General features: G+C 37.0%; 1 protein-coding gene across 5 annotated transcripts; it reads left to right on the forward strand.

Moving 5' to 3' along the window:
* The first annotated feature begins 1,331 nt into the window (after positions 1–1,331).
* Positions 1,332–18,108, forward strand: BIRC3 (baculoviral IAP repeat containing 3). 5 transcript variants are annotated; one of them, XM_067750823.1, is made up of 10 exons: positions 1,373–1,487; positions 2,260–2,362; positions 5,867–9,004; positions 9,116–9,215; positions 10,879–10,957; positions 11,750–11,798; positions 13,386–13,628; positions 16,770–17,024; positions 17,293–17,334; positions 17,451–18,108. In XM_067750823.1, exons 3-10 carry the CDS (start codon positions 8,152–8,154, stop codon positions 17,642–17,644), a joined length of 1,815 nt encoding a protein of 604 aa, XP_067606924.1. In that variant the 5' UTR covers positions 1,373–1,487; positions 2,260–2,362; positions 5,867–8,151; the 3' UTR covers positions 17,645–18,108. The 5 variants fall into 5 exon arrangements, with proteins under 5 accessions (XP_067606922.1, XP_067606927.1, XP_067606924.1 ...); XM_067750822.1 differs by having other exon boundaries at positions 2,260–2,308; XM_067750821.1 differs by lacking the exon at positions 2,260–2,362 and having other exon boundaries at positions 1,332–1,487.
* Positions 18,109–19,036: the final 928 nt, after the last annotated feature.

Consider the following 19,036-nt stretch of genomic DNA (forward strand, 5'->3'; position numbering starts at 1 on the left):
ATTTCTGATGATTAAAGCTGATATATAATGATGAGCTGATATATAATGATGGGGGGTATCAAGTGGCTATGGTATTTGTAGTCCATTGAATACATTTAAAAGACTGCTGATCAATTTTATTCTAAAACATCTATGTCTATATTTTGTAGTTCCTTAGCAACTACAGCAACTTTTTTGTTTTAATCTTAAGTTAAAAATATGCAGAGGAATATAGTTTTTCAAAATTATTTTGGTAGGTACATGATCATAAGTATATAAGGATCACAAAATTTCTTCCACCATCTCAAGGGTGAGTTGAAAATGGCTTATAAAGTTTTGAACTAAGCAGGCTCAAAAATGAATTGAAATCTCCACATAAGTAAACTTAATCTTTTTGATGTATTTCCAATTGGAACTCTAACTGCTATGGGCAGCCAAATCCACCTAATCCAGAAGATACCCCAGCTCATCCTGACTGTACTGCGTTCTTGTTTCCATAGGATGTTGAAGTACTGAGTAATATTATGGGTTCTGCCTTTAGTGCTTGATATCTTTGATTTACTGGAAGGCAGGAAAATCAGATGAGCTCTCCCAAGCCATCTGTTACCCTGGCATGCACTGTCTTTAGATAACTGTGCTTAAATTTACTGCTTAGGCAAGAAATGTTGAGGAAAATATGGCAGTGCAGTTAGACTCTGACTTCAGGTTTCTATGAGACTGTCATGGTAATTTAGACATCTCCCTTGTGAGACAAAAGACTAAAAGGCGGAATTTGTTTTATAGCCAACTCCACCCTAGTTATAAAAAAAACCAACGAACCAAAAAAAAAAAAAAAAGATTTCAATATAGCAAACTAAGATGGTAATCTCAATCTTTTAAAACACTAAAAATAAACTGAAAAGGAGAATCTTGTGATTTTTTTTTTTACAAACCCCTACATTTCCGTTCATGCTTTACAATTATAACAGAATTAGAACAAAAAGTAAAACTTATCAGAAAGAGTTCACAAAGTTTCGCGGTTTTTTTTTATTATGTGGGAGATGGACCTTTTCCAGTCAGGCTGACCAATGCTCATCTTCCCCCTTACAGATTATCAAGATTTCCTCTGACCCACGAACAAAGAAGCAAAGGTATTTCAGTAAATGCCACGCCGATACGCCCCGGTTAAGAAACAGTCACGCTTTTCGGGTCATGGAAATCCCCGAGTGGGTCTGCCAGGCCACTGATTAAGGGGAAGTGTGTGTGGTTATTACCGCTGGAGTTCCCCTAAATCTTAAGAGGAAAGCACCAGCGAACAAGCAAACCGCTGGGAGGAGTGCGGGACAAATGGAGTGGGGTGGGGGTGGGGAAGGGGAGGAGCGGGGGTGGGGGGAGACGTTTAAAAGGCAGCGTGAGACTCCAGCCCGCACCGAACAGCGGGCCGACGGCTGTCACCCGCCAAGACTCGGCCGGCACAACCCGACTGCCGCGCACCTGCCGGGGTCGGCAGGCCGGCCGGTAGAGCTGAGGTGAGTGAGCGAGCGTGCGCGTGCGCGCGACCGTTTGTGTCTGTGCGCGTGTCCGTGCGCGCGACCCCCAACGTCTCCGCACTGCGTCCCGCGCGGGCGGGGGCCATGGCTGCCGCTCGTCTAGGGGCGCACGGTAATCAGACCTGCTGCAGGGCCCAGAGGTCGGCTCCAGGCCGGCTCTCGAGCCGACCAGGGACGGCAAGAGAGTGGGAGCCCGGGCGGCCCTTCCCGGCGCGGCCGTGCTGGTCCGGCCGGTCTTCGCCACCGCCCAGACTTGCCCTCCAGCCCGTGGGGCCTCCGGGTCCGGCGCTGCCTCGCTGACACTCACTTTCCGTCCGCCTTCCTGCCGGGTGTGCAGTTCCTGTTTTCCTTTTGCAGTGAGTCAGTGGAATGGGGAAGCTTTGACAGTTTGTTTAACTCGATTGCCAAGAGATATCACCGGGCCTTAGACGGTGCCAGATGAGCTTCAGCACAGAGCCTAAAGCAGAGCTTGGGCATAGAAAGGACTCAGTAAAATCTTTTTTTAATGGACAGACGGAGGAGTGTTCCCAAGTGGTGGCAGAAAAAGCAGATTTTTGGTGGTTTTCCTGGTGATCAGCATGGAAACCCTGTAGTGCTCTTAATCTAGTTAGTAAAGTGCCGGAGGTATTTACCCGATCCTAAACTAACAGTAATGTTAACTTTGTTTGCCATTATTTGTTGCTAACATTAGGTGTTTCTAATATCCACTGTATTCAACGACTCCCTTAGAAGACTTTACATGTGTTTTCAGGTTTAATTCTCACAGTCCTAAGAAGCACTTGCCCAGGATCACACCCCTGGTATGCGGAGACTGAATGATATTGGAAACTCGAGATGTCTGACTCCAAAGCCTGGTATTAAACCATCACTGAGCAGACTTTGTAGTCATTAATGTAAAATTGATATCCTTAATACCATGCAAATGAGGGTGCTGTGGTCCTGGGGGGCTCAGTCAAGTTAGTGAAATTCACTTCTCAGCAAAAAGTCTTAAGTGTCTACATTATATGCCAGGCTGAATGGATGGTGGGAGTGGGAGGGCTGGTACAGAGCTGAAACAGTTATGCTGTGAAGGAGCTCACAGACTAGGGCGAGGCAGAGAGAAAAGGCACACTTAAACTCCAGTGTCTGAGACATGGATGTGCTAAGTGCCCAAGAGGATAGACACACCCAACATCGCTGGCATCAGGGAGGTTGCCCACTGGAAATGATGGAGTAGGAAGTGATGAGGTTGGGGACTTGAGCCAATCTGAGAAGGAGCCACAAGAAAGGAAAGAGGAATCCCAAGAGAGTGGTATCAGAAGCCAAGGGACTAGAATATTTCATAGAGGAAGTGAACCCCAGTGTCAGGTGTGAAAAATTCCACTGGTTTTGGGAAAGAAAAGATTGGTGTTACTCATACTGAGAGTGGTTTTCCACAGACACAGAAAACAAACGTGGTTACCAAAGGGAAGGGCGGGGGATGGATAAATTAGGAGGATGGGATTGACATATACACACTACTATATATAAAATAGATAACCAACAAGGACCTACTGTGCAGCATAGGAACTATACTCACTATTTTGTAATAACCTATAAGGAAAAAGAATCTGAAAAAGAATATATATATATATATATATATATATATATATATAAAATTGAATCATTGTGCTGTACACCTGAAGCTAACACAACATTGTAAATCAACTATACTTCAAATAAATAAAAGAAAAAGAGAGTGGTTTTAAGTGGTGCCGGCTAAAGCCAGTTGTATTGGGAGACCTTCACCATAGACAGTTGTTCATTTCATTTGGCTGTGAAGCGAAGGTGAGATACAGGGTAGTTGCTAGAGTGAAAAGTAGGGTTGAAAGAGGGTTTTTTGGTTTTGTTTTCATTTGAAAGCTGAGACAGAATTAAGCTTGCTTGTTATATTGAAGGAAAAGACCCAGTAGAGAGAGTAGAAGAAATGAGGAGGATGGGGTTAAGAGCAAGGTTTCTGAGGCCAGTGGGGGAGGATGGGATTCTTTTAAGTGAGGCAGTAAGTGGGTTGTGAGCAAAAAGGGCATGGATTTAAGAATGTGAAAGGATTACTACTCAATGATGTCTCTTTGAGAAATCGAAGTCAAAACAATCTACTGAAAGTGAGATGGGGAGTTGTGGAGGAGAAATTTGAGGAAGGTATTGAAGGTTTAGAAGAGTGGCATAGGCCAGTGGGCTAGGCTTAAGAAGAATTGATGAGAGATAGTGAAGGGCCAGCCAAGGTGAAGCCTGACGTCATGCTGGTTTCTGTCTACAAGGTTGTAGATCTTCCCCAGCAGCATTTAGAATTCTAGGTGTTGCATATATATGGAATTTAAGAAAAAAAATGTCATGAAGAACCTAGGGGTAAGACAGGAATAAAGACGCAGACCTACTGGAGAACGGACTTGAGGATATGGGGAGGGGGAAGGGTGAGCTGTGACAGGGCGAGAGAGAGTCATGGACATATACACACTAACAAACGTAAGGTAGATAGCTAGTGGGAAGCAGCCGCATGGCACAGGGATATTGGCTCAGTGCTTTGTGACAGCCTGGAGGGGTGGGATAGGGAGGGTGGGAGGGAGGGAGACGCAAGAGGGAAGACATATGGGAGCATAGGTATATGTATAACTGATTCACTTTGTTATAAAGCAGAAACTATCACACCATTGTAAAGCAATTATACCCCAATAAAGATGTAAAAAGAATTCTAGGTGTTGGAAATGGATAGGACAGAGGTTGAATGGATCCAGGGTTGGCATCTTGGCATATTTTTGTATACTTATTGTATAACTGTTGCCTAAATGTCCACAGACATGCCTTGTTTCCACATCAAAGCTTCTTTAGGGCAAGATCTGTGTAAGGGGTTTGAAATCTTAACTGCATAGGGGCCAGGCAGGTGATATAAATGAACAAAACTAGGGGTGTCTTTTTTAAACAAAAGCACACTTTGCTTACATATTTAACATGTAGGAATAGTCTTCCTTTCCACAAAGAAATATGTTACTCTCATTTTTCTCAAAAAATGTCCCTCTTTGTCTACCTTTCATTTTTGTTACTTTTGATAGACACAGGTATTAGAACAATTCCACTTTCTTCATAATTCTACTGTGAGAAAAACAACAGTGCCAGCTCAGTGACAAAAAGCAACTGACAGTCTCCGTATCAGAGTGCCAAAGGGGAGAGCGTGTGCCTTCCCTAAAGGGTGGAGCCGCTGCTCGGCACTAGCTGATTCTTGCCATGCAGGAATAAATGCCCAGTGTAGCCAGGTCTTCTGATTTTTCAGGATAAGGTTGGGATCTAGAATGTCCTGGGGAATTTCTTACTTTTTTTTTTTTGGCCCCTCCATGTGTGGCATGTGGGATCTTAGTTCACTGTCCAGGGATTGAACCCGCGTCCCCTGCAGTAGAAGCACGGAGTCTTAACCACTGGACCACTAGGGAAGTCCAGAAATCTTACTTTTATTTTATTTATTACTTTTTTTTTACAGAAATCCCTTTAAAATTTTTTTATTTATTTTATTTTAATTTATTTTTTTAATTTATTTTTGTCTTTGTTGCTGCGCGGGGGCTTTCTGTAGTTCCGGCGAGCGGGAGCTACTCTTTGTTGCAGTGCGCGGGCTTCTCCTTGCAGTGACTGCTCTTGTTGCGGATCACGGGCTCTAGGCGTGCGGGCTTCAGTAGTTGTGGCACATGGGCTCAGTAGTTGTGGCTCACGAGCTCTAGAGCACAGGCTCAGTAGTTGTGGTGCACAGGCTTAGTTGCTCCACGGCATGTGGGACCTTCCTGGACCAGGGCTCAAACCCGTGTCCCCTGCATTGCCAGGCGGATTCTTAACCACTGAGCCACCAGGGAAGCCCAGATATCTCTTACTTTTAAAAAATGTTGGTAATTAACTAAAACATTTAAACGTACTGTGGTATTTTTCTAAGAAAAATCTTACTTGGGAAACTGGTGAAATTCAAATAAGGCATATAGATTAACAGCATTGTATCAGTGTTACTTTCCTGGTTTCTATGGTTATACGAGGATATGTAAATGCAGGATATGTGAGAACTCTTATTTTTATGTTTTCTCTATGTATAAATTAATTGCAAAATAAAAGGTTAAAAGAATTAGTGAAATGCTGGAGTCCAATTCTGTGCAAGCCAAACATAATACCTCTGCTGGCCACCAATTTGAGCCTTCTGGTTTTCATCTGGGATTTCTTGGCCTCTGCAGTACCTAATACAGCACCTTGTATGTCACAGACATTCAGTAAATACTAGTGCTCTGCTTTGGAAAAAATGTTTAAAAAGAGATCATGGAGTTACATCTATGAATTATTTGACTTTTAATATTGTCTTTTTTTTTTTTTAACAGGTTTTACAAAAGAGACGAACTGTTCTACTTCTAGGTTTATTCCAGTTTTTTCTATAAATCAAAACATCTCAAAATGGAGGCCTAAAACTCTTAAAAGGGACTTAGTCTAATCTCCGGGAGGTAGTTTTGTGCATGAATAAACAAAGTAGTTAACAGGAGTTTTTGGTATCGAAAGAATGTTAATTTTAAAAATATGATTTGATTATAAGAGGTATACCTATAAAGTAATAATAAGTTTCATTCTGATATTGATTTGTGGATATAAAGAAATGATTGTAGCTGGGACATATTGTTGAACTACTTTTCTCAAAGTTGGCCAGGCAGTCTCCCACTGGCTGCTGTGTAGAATAAAAAAAGTACCTGTGTTTGGTAAAGATTTTAAAATGAATGACAGTTATCAAGAACAAAGAGTTAATATTCAACCCTCTGCTAAATTAGAGAAACATGCATATAAAACCTTTGGCATGTTAAAAGATTTCTGCAATGACAAAGAAATGTCAAGAATAAAACTTTTTGATAGGTGCAACAAATTTAGAGCAAGTATGAAAGATAAACGTGATGATTGGTAAAGAAATTAACCATTTATAAGACTGTTGATATTTTGAAAGTCAAAACTTTAGTTTGTTCAAATGGGCTGTTATTTCTGAGAAAAATTAGAATGAGAATGATGACTGGATGGTTACATTTTGGTAAATGAACAAACTTATTCCAAAAGAAAATTCACACAGAGACAGTAGTAATACCAAGAAAGAAAGGAATACTGAAGTCAGACATAATAATTCACCTCTGAGGGCAATTATCACTAGTATTTAGATATGTTTCTTCTCCCACCTGGAAATAAAGCATTGAAGTCTGCAGTAAAAAGCCCCAACATATGTGGGACCCAGGAAGCATGCTTGCAAAACACTTCTAGAAAAAAAAACCATGTTGACTTGTTTATTGGTTATTACTAACATTATTGACACAGAACCTACTGACTAATAGCTACTTGTAATTGAGAAATTCTGAATTTTGAGATCTCTGCTGTTCAAAAGAAGTAGATTGTGACAAAATAAATTTATTATTTTTTGTCATGATAAATTCTGGTTCAAGGTATGCTATCTGTGAAATAATTTCTGACCAAAGCCAGATTTTTTTATCCATCTTTTTTTTTTTGATTATTTATCTTAGCTCGCAGACTCAGCACTCTGACTGTTGACTGTTTTTAAAAGTAAATCCATTATCAGGAGATTTGATTTTGGTTCTCAACAGCATGAAGCTGAGTCTAAAAGACCAAGTGAGCAAATATATTCATCTCTGATAATTTATTTGAAATGCAATGTTTAATTTGCTAAGATCTAGTGGTATTGCTATGACTAAGCAATCAGGTACCTATCTATGGGAAGTAATTATTATTTAATAAATCTTGAAACCAGGTCTTGAGATGTAGGAACCAATTCTGTTATTACTTAAGCTCTTTATTTGGAAGAAAATTTTGAATTGTTTTGTTCTCCCTAATAAAATGGTTGTAGGAAGAAAAATTAATTTGAGCAAGATTTTGGATAGACTGTATTTCATTGAATCTAAGATGTCATCATTTGTAAAGCACACCATTATTTTATGTACCTCTAAGAAATAAAAATGCTGTTAATTAAAATGTGACATGCCATTCATTAATTGTAAGATACCTCTCCATAGCAGAGATATTAAAACATGCATCTTAGAATCAGTGAAATATGATAGTCCATTCTTTTCCTCTTTCGAGGTAGGTCTTATGCTTTTTTTTTCTTCTGGCTACAAAATTTCACAATTTAAAAACAAAATAAACATAGTTTGAATATTTTTGTGTGTATAGAACGCTTACACAGCATAGCTTTCTGCCAAAACAAACTAGCTATGTGAGACATTTTATCTTCAGGCTGACTGGATGTCACTGAAGCATACTAGTGGAGAGGGTGACCTACCTGTGGAGATATCTGACACTAAATGGCATCTTGATCACCTAAAGCACTCTACACTTTTATGAAGGGTTTTAATTTTCATCACAAGGTACTGTGTAGCATCACGTTTACATTGTATGCAAGAGTATACAGAGGTGCAGGTACATAATTGGCCCTTAAACTGTATCAATATAGAATTTAGAATCTTGCCATGCTATAACCCTAAATGCATAGAAGAAAAAAGAATGAAAGATTTCCTGTTCTAAGTGTTCAGTCTAGTACTAAAATTAATAAAAATCAAAACCCATGCACAAAACTACCTCCCCAGAGAAAGGCTAGTCCCTTTTCCTCCCCATCCATTTCATTATGAACATAGTAGAAAATAGCGTATTCTTATCAAATTTGATGAAAAGTGCCAACATATTTGAATTGAAGTATGACTTTTCGTGTGAGCTGTACCGAATGTCTACCTATTCGGCTTTCCCCGCCGGTGTTCCTGTCTCAGAAAGGAGTCTTGCTCGTGCTGGTTTTTATTATACTGGTGTGAATGACAAGGTCAAATGCTTCTGTTGCGGACTGATGCTGGATAACTGGAAACAAGGAGATAATCCTATTGAAAAGCATAAAAAGTTGTATCCTAGCTGTAGCTTTGTTCAGAATCTAAATTCAGTTAACATCTCGGGAGCCACTTCTCAGCCTACTTTTCCTTCTTCAGTAACAAATTCCACGCACTCATTACTTCCAAGTTTGGAAAACAGTGGCTGTTTCAGTGGCTCTTATTCAAGCTTTCCATCAAATCTTTTAAACTCTGGACCAAATCAAGATTTTTCTGCCTTGAGGATAAGTCCCTACCGTTGTGCAATGAATACCGAAAAAGCCAGATTACTTACTTTCCAGATGTGGCCATTGACTTTTCTGTCACCAACGGATCTGGCAAAAGCAGGCTTTTACTACATAGGACCTGGAGATAGAGTGGCCTGCTTTGCCTGTGGTGGAAAATTGAGCAACTGGGAACCAAAGGATGATGCTATGTCAGAACACCTGAGACATTTCCCCAACTGCCCATTTTTAGGAAGTCAGCTTCAAGGCACTTCAAGATACACTGTTTCTAATCTGAGCATGCAGACATATGCAGCCCGCTTCAAAACATTCTGTAACTGGCCCTCTAGTGTTCCAGTTCATCCTGAGCAGCTTGCAAGTGCAGGTTTTTATTATATGGGTAAGAAACTTAATCTGATAATAAAAAACAAATATTCAACATGTGTTATCTCATACATTTTAGTGGTAAAATTATATGTATTCATAAGTTTTGGTCCAAAATTAATTTTAGGTCACAGTGATGATGTGAAATGCTTTTGCTGTGATGGTGGGCTGAGGTGTTGGGAATCTGGAGATGATCCATGGGTGGAACATGCCAAGTGGTTTCCAAGGTAATTATTGTGAAATTTTCTTTGCAAATGTTTGTGATTATTGTGAGAGGAGTTATATGTGTTTACCTTACAATCAACTGTTGCTTTATTCTGTCTTTGTTTCAAAAATACATTTATGAATAAATTTAGGAGGGATTACGTAGAAAAATAATTACTTAAAAGGTTTCGATGGAAAGTTAAGATAAAGAGGAAATAATTTAGTGTGTGTAATTAATATATATACATGTATATTAAAATAACATATGCTCATTATAAAACCAAAGTTACACATTGTAGGAAAGTAGGAAAGTACAGAGACAAAAAAAAATTTAAATGTCCAGAAACCTCACCACCTAAAGTTGACCACAGTCACCATTTTAGTGAACATCCCTCCAGAGACATCTCTTTATGCATATGTACATATATACATAAATGTATACAATTTTACATGAATTAGATATATTTACTGTTTTGAAACTTTTTTCAGTCAACATGTTTTGAACATATTTCCATTTATTCAACACTCAATAATATTAACTGATTACCTATTATCAAGCACTATTGTAGATGCTTAATATACTCAGTTGAACAAAACCAAGACTCCTGGTCTCATATGCTAGACTTACAGCAGGAGAGGACAGACAATGAATAAAAACTTAATAAATAAGTTATATAGCATGTTGGAAGATAATAAGTGCTATGGATAAAAAGAAAAAAGGGAGCTTGGGTAAGGGAGATCAGAGGCACCAGACTGGTTACAATATTAATTAGGGTCATCAGAGTAAATATAGACCCATCTCATCTGTTTTGATCACTACATAGCATTTTGTTGTCATGTCTTACACTTTTGATTATTCTATACTTGTTTACACTCTCCCTTTTTTACTAAAATCAGGTAGCCTATAATTTTTCATGGTCAACACTTTTAGTATTTTTAGTGTTGATTACTAAACTTAGTATCCTAACATTTGCATTATATAATTTTTTATATGATACTATGTCTTCATTTATAGCAACTTTGTACTCCCCAAATATTTCAAATTTCAAAAATTATGAAGATTAAAAAGAACACCTTACATAGACATTTTTAAAAAGTGCTGCTAGCTTTCTATTGTGGTAATTTTGTGAATATATAAAAAGAACAGTAAATTTGCTTTGGTAGTGTCATGAATTCATTTTGTACTTAAATTTGACCATGGATATATAGTATCTAGAAACTACCAAACTTGTGAATGTCTGACTTCTTAGAAAATGTGTTAAGCTTCCTCATTCTTTCTATGTATATTTTCAGCTTTTAAACATACAAAGCTTATGTATGAACAGTATCATTTATTAGGGAACTTTCTACCTGTCTCCTTGGCTCATGAATGTTCAGAATGTTTTTAGGAATCTTAGAATAGTTGAAGAGAGCAGCAAGAACCTTGGGGTGGAGACAGCCTTACTTATCTCAGTAGACTGAGAGCCTCACAATCCTTATCCACATCAGCCTTGGCCGGGTACCAGTTACAGCCTTCCTCTTGCTTATATCATCTTACCTTTGAGTGCAGTATCTCTTATCACTTCCTATATGCTAAATGAATAGTCAAGTGGTTATAATTATGTTTATGTTCACTTGAAAGATTTAGCAGCCTACAAATGACCAGATTAAAATAACCCCCCAGATTTAATTTTCCTTACATTTTAGGTGTGAGTACTTGATACGAATTAAAGGACAAGAATTCATCAGTCGAGTTCAAGCCAGTTACCCTCATCTACTTGAACAGGTAGGGACAGTTTTTTTGTTTTTTAAATCATTCATTAAATTGATTTTCTGATAAATTATTTTCTGATAATTACAGAGAGTAGTATTTTAGTGAAAAGACAAGTCAATTTAAAAATACATTTTCTTTTTTCAACACCCAGCATGATCTTAGAGAGTGCTATTCTTTGGATAACAGCAGATCCATAATTAGAAACCTTCTGAAAAATAATATTTAAGTTATGTTTCTGAGTATTTCTCCAACAAAGTTGCAATAAATTAAATTATTTGAGGAAAAAATTGACTGGATAGTAGCATTTAATAATTTTACTATATAAATTTTTCTTAAAAGAATTTGAGGAAGATAATTGTATTGCTCTTTCTAATCTTCCCAGAAAAGCAAGTAAGAACTTAGAGAATAGTTTGAGGGTCAAACACTTCCTAGCCACAGTCAATGGAAATAAAGGGTCCAGCTTATCCCAAAGGAACACCCAGAAAATGGAAGATCTTTGGGATGATAGGCAAACAGTGATTGTCTTACAGGTCACTGAAAAGGTGTAGCCCTTTTCCTGCCTTAACGAAAATGGATTTTATTTGTTAATACACACATACACACGCACACACGAAGAAACTCTATTAGTTTATGGCCTACAGAATTGCTGTTGAATGTAAATGAAATTTTGCTTTTGACATAAAAAATTATGTTGCCAGTAAACAAGTTAGTTTGCAATAAATTGAATAAATTAGGTCTCTTGATTAATTTTTATTGCAATGAACAAGATAAGATTTACATTTTAATTTATATACATTTTTTTAGCTGTTATCTACTTCAGACAATCCAGAAGATGAAAATGCAGAGTCACCAAGTATGTATACTAATAATAATTACTGCATTTAAATGTTAGAACCATTTGATACTGTTAAGATTGAAAGTTGATAATTATAATAATATACATTTATATTATGAGTTATAATTTACAGTGAATTTTCAAATACATTATTGGTATTTTTCAAATTTTAGTGCATCTCATAATTGCCTGAGGAGCTCTAAAAAATATTACAGATTTCTAGTCTCCACTTTAACCCTACTGAATTGAATCATAGTATCTGAAGGTGGGGCTTGAGCATCTATAGTTTTAACAAGTTTCAGACATCCAGCCTAACCCTTGTTCTCAGACCAGTGTGGGAACAGGTGCACTATGACATTAGATTGCATACATATTCTTTCTATGAAATGGAGAGAGCAGAAAATAATATTCTCATTTTTCAATAGGTACTCAGAGGCTCAGAGAGGTTAAGTGACTTGTCCACCACCTTAAACTTGAAAGGTGATAGAGCCAATATTTGAACAAGCTCTTCTCCCTTATCTAGTGTTAAATTCAGTTCAATAAATATTTGTTGTGCTTCTGCTATTCTGGGGAAAGAATAGACAACAGGATAAACATAACACCTGCTCTCATGAGCTAGTGGTCTAAGGAATACAGGCAAATACACAGATAGGAGAACAGTGTGGAAAGTAAAGTGTTCTCTGAGAGCACATGCGGGACAATTAGCCCAGACTTGGAAGATCAGAAAAGGCTTTCCAGAGTAAGTATTTGTCTTAGCACAGAATCAAAGGGAAGAATAGTAGTTAACCAAATAACAACGGGAGGAAAAGAATATTCTTGGCAGAGAGAACAGCACCTGAAAGATTTAAGTAACAAAAGAGAACAGGAACACTTGAAGAACTGAACAAAATTTTGTATCGCTAGAAGTAGGATTTGCAAACAGGTAAATGAATGAAGCAGGCTAGCTTAAGAGTGGTCAGCACTGTAGGCAGAATTTGACCCAAGAGCCATCAGTTTGTGGCTTCTGGGATAGAAGGCGAATGAGTAAGTGGCAAGAGATGAGGCTGAAGGGGTAAACAGGGTCCAGATTGCATAAGATATTGTAAGGCACAGTTGAATGTTATCCTAAAAGCAAAGGAATCGTTGTTGGAATTTAAGAAGGAATGTGACACATTCAGATTTTTGTTTTTAAAAAGTCATTCTGGTTACAATGTTGAGAATGAATTAGACAGGAGCAATAGTTTAGGAGGCCATTGCAGTAATAGATATGAGTGATTACAATTGGCCTCTTTCAAAATTATGTTAAACATATTTGATTTAGAAAGCTCATTTGTTCATTCAACATGGGGAAAAAGGAATCTCAGTGCTGGTGGGGATGATCCCAACATTGTTTCTTTCTCCCACTCATATTTATGCCAGATAATGCATATTTTGAATCTGAATACAATATTCCATATTCCTATTTTAGTGACTGAACATGTATATCGTTATTTTAAATCTAAGAAAGGTAATACAAAATAGTACCTACACATTTTCTGGGCCTTATGTTTTTGATATTGTAATAACTCGCAATTTAGAAAATATACAGACTATCCCAATGTGTGTTAAATTCTTTATTCCGTATAGTTATTCATTTTGGACCTGGAGAAAACCATTCAGAAGATGCAGTCATGATGAATACACCTGTTGTTAAAGCTGCTTTGGAAATGGGCTTTAGTAGAAGGCTGATAAAGCAGACAGTTCAGAGTAAAATCCTAACAACTGGAGAGAATTACAAAACTGTCAGTGATCTTGTATTAGATTTACTTAATGCAGAAGATGAAATGAGGGAAGAGGAGAAAGAAAGAGCAACTGAGGAAAAAGAATCAGGTACACATATTTACTTACAGTCTCCATTTCCATAAGGATGTCACTGCACATAAGTTATTGAAAATATAGTCAATGCAATTGGATTTTAAGTTCAACGTTCTGCATTTGAATTATGAAAACTTTCTTCACATTAAAATATATTTGAATTTCTTATTAGTAAATTGAAAATATAAGTACATATATTGAGTGAAAGCATTTCACAGGAAACCAAAAGTTTCCTGCTTTTTCTTAATTTCTATTTTTATTCTGGGTAATTGACTGTGTAATTATTCATGGCACATTTTTGATCCCAGACTAGTTGCTTACTCCTCTTTGCTATAAATTGGGGTGGGATCAGGAACAATAATTAATTTTAATATTAGTGTAACAGTGTGTCTCAGCCTGTGACTGTAAATTAATGTACAAATTATGATTACATTTCCTATTTGCCCACACAAGAACTGAATTCCCCTTTGGAGTGTCCCTGTGTTATTTAGGGGAGCTCTAAGACACTGTTTCACATTCTCCCAAGACAAGTTATCCATGCCCTTCCATGCTAGCCTTGTCTGCTCCCTGTTGCCTCTACTGTGTTGAGGCTCATCCCCTCCTCTGGATGAGCATGTTCATTCTAATCTGGTTGCTCCACTGCTATCATCACTCTGGCCTGGACAAAGAGAAATGTTGGTCTCTCCTTTGCCACTCCTTCCAAAGCATGGACCAGATCCAAGAGTCCTTTCAACACAACTGAAAACAGATTACAATTTTTAACAAGCTCTTACTGGAGATTTAGGGATAACAGAAGGGCATTACATCACAGATGGCAGTTGACAGCTATAACTGTATGTGGCCTCTCTTGGTGCCCCTAAGCCCGTCCTCATGAATCTCTTGGCCCAGCTCCTGATTCATCTCTGTGTAGCTCTGGCCAGTTTTAACAAATGACTAGGAAAGTCCCAAGCGGAGCTCAGGCCCCCAAATATCCACAAAGCCCAGAATGAGAAAGGTTTGCCCCATATCCTTGTCCAAGGCCATCTGGGACCTCTTCCTTCCCAGGATGTTGACGGTGAGATTGTTCACTCCATTCCCGGAAAAATCTACCCTTGGCCAACCCAGACAAAAATATCAGATCACAGTAATACAGCATCCTCTATTTACCAAAGTGTGAATTATTCAGTTCTACATGTCACCAGTACAGCAGCAACATAGTCCAAGTTCATCTTTGCCCAGCCAAGTTCTCCTTTTCATTGTGAAGTGAAGATAGGGCTGCATGTTCTTCCTGTAGTCCTCTCAGTCTTAACCACTGGTCATCAGTGAACAACTGCTCAAAGAAGAGAACACCCATTTCCACAATTGTTTATAGACCCTATGAAGTCTAAAGTCTAAAGAAAAATACTTATTTTTCTTCCAAAAAAAAAAATCAACAGTTTCCAGAGTTGACTCCAAGTCAACAGTATACAATAACTTGCATTGTCAAAAATATCCGTTAGCTTCTCAGCTCACTGTTATATCCATACTACCTAGCGCAGTATCTGTATATAGTCTGTGCTCAAGAAATATTTTTTTGAATGACAATGAAAATACTTAACGTTTACGTTACTGATTACTTTATAGTTTCCCAGAACAGTAGGTGAGTGATTTCTTGACAGATGTGTAAATAAAGAGGCAACTTAGGATTTTTTTTCCAGGATAAAAGAATATGCTTCAAAGGTTTATTCAAGTCTTTACCTCTTATAAACCGGAATACAGTCTATGACTTTGAAGTGAGACTATTTTCTGCAGCTACTAGCAATCCAATTTTAGAAATCTTAAGAATTTCAGAGAACTTCTTACATTAGTTTAAGTAAAATGTAATTAGAAAAATTAAAAATTAAAAAATTAATATACTTTAACATCAAGTATAAATTATATTTTAATTTCCTAAAATATCACTACTTCTTAACCATAGATTACTTAACAATATGTTAAGTTCTAATTCTTCCATCCCTCTGGCTGTTAATTCTTTGTTCCTACTGCTGTTTAAGTTGCCGAGGCCTGATGGTTCATTTGTTCAACAGGTATTTGTGGAACATTGACTTTGTGCCAGACACTGTTCTAGGTCCTGATCCTTTTCTCATTTATTCTCAGAGCTTCAATTCTCTTCAAAATGTGTATCTAGAGCCTGGACTTTCTGACTAAGCACTGTTTTTTATTTCTTATTAAACAGTTCTATTTATATGTCCTATTATTTGACAAAGTCAGAGTTTCTAAAATCTAATGATCATCTCCCCTCAAATAATTCTTCTTTAAACAGCCCAACTTCTCTTTTTATTTTATAGAAAAGCTTTATGGATCATGGTAAAACTATATGATAGTTAATTAATAAACTTGGAATCATAAGTCATATTCCAAAGAGATAATAAAATTGCAGAGTTTCAAATATAAAATATTTTACCACTAGATACAAAATCTAGACCTGGAAGAAGAATATGGAGATCCTATAGGACAGGAAGGTATTGACAAGTAGGATTTATTTTTCAAAATGCTGTTAGTGCCTTTCCCCCCTTACTATAAAACATTGAGGTAATAGCAATATCATGTCTAATTTTGGGAAATAATAATTAATAATTTCATCTTAAAATGGAATTTTAAAGAAGTTTTATGGGTGACTGATAATTTAAGAAATGTTCTATCATTTTAATTCCCTTGATTTTGCCTTTCCCCACTTTGACTAGAGTGGATTAAAATTTCAATTTTATTTGGTTCTAAGTTTTATTTGGTTAAAGGATTGGCAGTATTGCAGAATGGTAGAGAGCATAGATTATGAAACCAAATTGCCTCAGTTTGACTTTTGCTAGTTGTGTGTCCTTCAGCAATTTACTTGCCTCACTGTACCTCTATTTTCTTACCTGCTAAATAAGGGTACTAGTACCTACCTCAAAGGGCTGTTGTGAAGATGAAATGAGTTAATGCATGGAAAGTGCCTACCACAGTGCTCAGTGTTAGTTCTTATTATAAGTAGAGTTACTATCAAGCACAGGGCATCAGGTACCCCCAAAGCTAGCAATCAACTTCAGTGCCAACTGATTATGAATTATGGTTGTTTTCATTCAGTTATATGTGTATATGTGGAAGGAAGTTTGTGGGCAGAGTTTGAACGTGATTGTGTTTGTGTTCTTTTCTATAAAGATGACCTATCATTAATCCGGAAGAATAGAATGGCACTTTTTCAACGTTTGACTTGTGCGCTTCCAATCCTGGATAGTCTACTAACTGCCAGAGTGATTACCGAGCAAGAATGTGATGTCATTAAACAAAAAACACAGACATCCTTACAAGCAAGAGAACTGATTGATACTATCTTAGTAAAAGGAAATTTTGCAGCCACCATATTCAAAAACTCTCTACAAGAAATTGACCCCATGTTATACCAGCATTTATTTGGTGAGTGCTGGAAAATTACTTTTGGAACTTCCTAGGTCAATTGAAAATACGCTTTTATTAATGATTTGTGATTATTGAAAATAATTCAACCTAATTTATAAACTATTAATTGTACAAAAAGATTGAAGGCTTTCATTGCCTTGACATTATGAAAATTATCTATAGTATTTGGGCAGAGTCTACACTGTTAGTTTAAAAATATATATTCTGTGACTAAATATTGTTAACCTTATTTGTCATAGTAATGCTTTTGCTTTTTCTCCCTTAGTGCAACAAGACATAAAATACATTCCCACAGAAAATGTTTCAGGTAAAATAGTATTAATAATTTAAATCAGTAGAAAACATTGTTTTTTATTTTCTTGGCTTTTCATTGGAGGAGAAGCAGCAAATTGCCTTTTATTAAAATTTTTTTTCTCTTCTTAGATTTACCAATGGAAGAACAATTGAGGAGACTACAAGAAGAAAGAACATGTAAAGTGTGTATGGACAAAGAAGTGTCCATAGTGTTTATTCCTTGCGGTCATCTAGTAGTTTGCAAAGATTGTGCCCCTTCTCTAAGAAAATGCCCTATTTGTAGAGGTACAATCAAGGGTACAGTTCGTACGTTTCTTTCATGAAGAAGATCTAAAACTTTGTCTAAACTTTAGAATTAGTGGATTACATATATTGTAATTTTAACTTTGATACTGATTTGGTTTCTTTAAGATTTCTTATTTATTTACAACAATTTTGTTTTATATAAATATCTAAAACATGAACATACATATTTTATGTAGCATGGGAATGATAGGCTTTTGTTTTTGTGAACAAAAAACAGGAATAGCACTATAAGCACAATACTAAATGAAAATTTCAGCACTATTGAAATTGTAAGTGAAGTAAAATTTAAGATTTTGAACTGAAGTTTCATAGCTTTAAATATTTTGGAGTTGTATTCAGGATCAGAAACATGGATTCTCTTGCTTTTTCCATCAATGTCCTATACACAGAAGGTCTTGATGTTTGTTGAATGACTTTTTCGGGACATGATGTTTTTGTAAAGAATTCTGTGAGGAACATTTTAATAAATCAATCAAAATTACGCTTGTTCTTAATACCTTCATTTCTATGGTAATCGGATAGTTTACTGACTCCCAGCCTCCTTCCATACCTCCCTAAGACCTCTTGAATATTGAACTACAGTTTAGATCCCTTTCTGTAAGATGCTTCTTCATTTATACTTGTAGAGCACAGGGGTCAACCACACCTGGCTTTAATCTATAGGATTTTATAGGATGTCTGAGTCAAAATCAAATAATCTTCCCAGTAAATTTCTTTATTCATTTGTCTGTTGATTCATTCAAGGAAGTCTCATGCCTGCCCTACCCATTGGGAAAAGCCCCTAGTTTTATTCTCACCACTTTGGTATTAATTCTGGGACTTGAAAAGTACACTGGTTAGCAGCGTTTGGAACAAACAGCTTGTTCTCATAAATCGATTTGTTCTGTACTGCCAGTGCAGAAAAATTTCCTCCTTTGCATTACTTTTTGGTACTCAACATGTCCAATTCATAATTCTCTATCCTTTGCTTCCTGTAGAGTTTTTAGGGCTTTAAAACCAGAAGTGACACTATAGTTGGGAATAGACTGGAGAGACAAGCAAAGGCCAATCATCTAAACCAGTTCTAGATGTCTGCTGGAGTTCTACAGAAAGATTAGGAACCAAGCAAGAGGGGAGATTCCATCTCTTCATTCTGATGCTGGGAGACTACTTAGGATGCAACTGATTTTGCCTCTTTGTTAGAAAATTCAGTTGGCTAGCCTCATGTAACCACAGTGTCCTGCTGGAGTGCAAGGCTGAATCCATTGTATTATTGCTTAGGTGATTTGTAGCTCAGCTTTAAGATAAATACTTAGTATATACGCTTCTTGCAGCAGCTATTTTTTATCTGGTTCTTAGTTCATACTACACTTAATATTTGAAATTTGCCATCTCCACTGTGAAACTCTTGCTCATTTCTCATTTTGGTA

Source organism: Pseudorca crassidens, chromosome 9 (assembly GCF_039906515.1).
Source record: "Pseudorca crassidens isolate mPseCra1 chromosome 9, mPseCra1.hap1, whole genome shotgun sequence".
Taxonomy (NCBI): Eukaryota; Metazoa; Chordata; class Mammalia; order Artiodactyla; family Delphinidae; genus Pseudorca; species Pseudorca crassidens.

Bases quoted from the DNA above. Each gene is read 5' to 3' on its own strand.
- BIRC3 (XM_067750821.1), top strand. From the start codon at position 8,152: ATGAACATAGTAGAAAATAGCGTATTCTTATCAAATTTGATGAAAAGT. The intron at 9,005-9,115 runs GTAAGAAACTTA...AATTAATTTTAG, and splicing joins TGCAGGTTTTTATTATATGG to GTCACAGTGATGATGTGAAA. The intron at 11,799-13,385 runs GTATGTATACTA...TATTCCGTATAG, and splicing joins TGAAAATGCAGAGTCACCAA to TTATTCATTTTGGACCTGGA.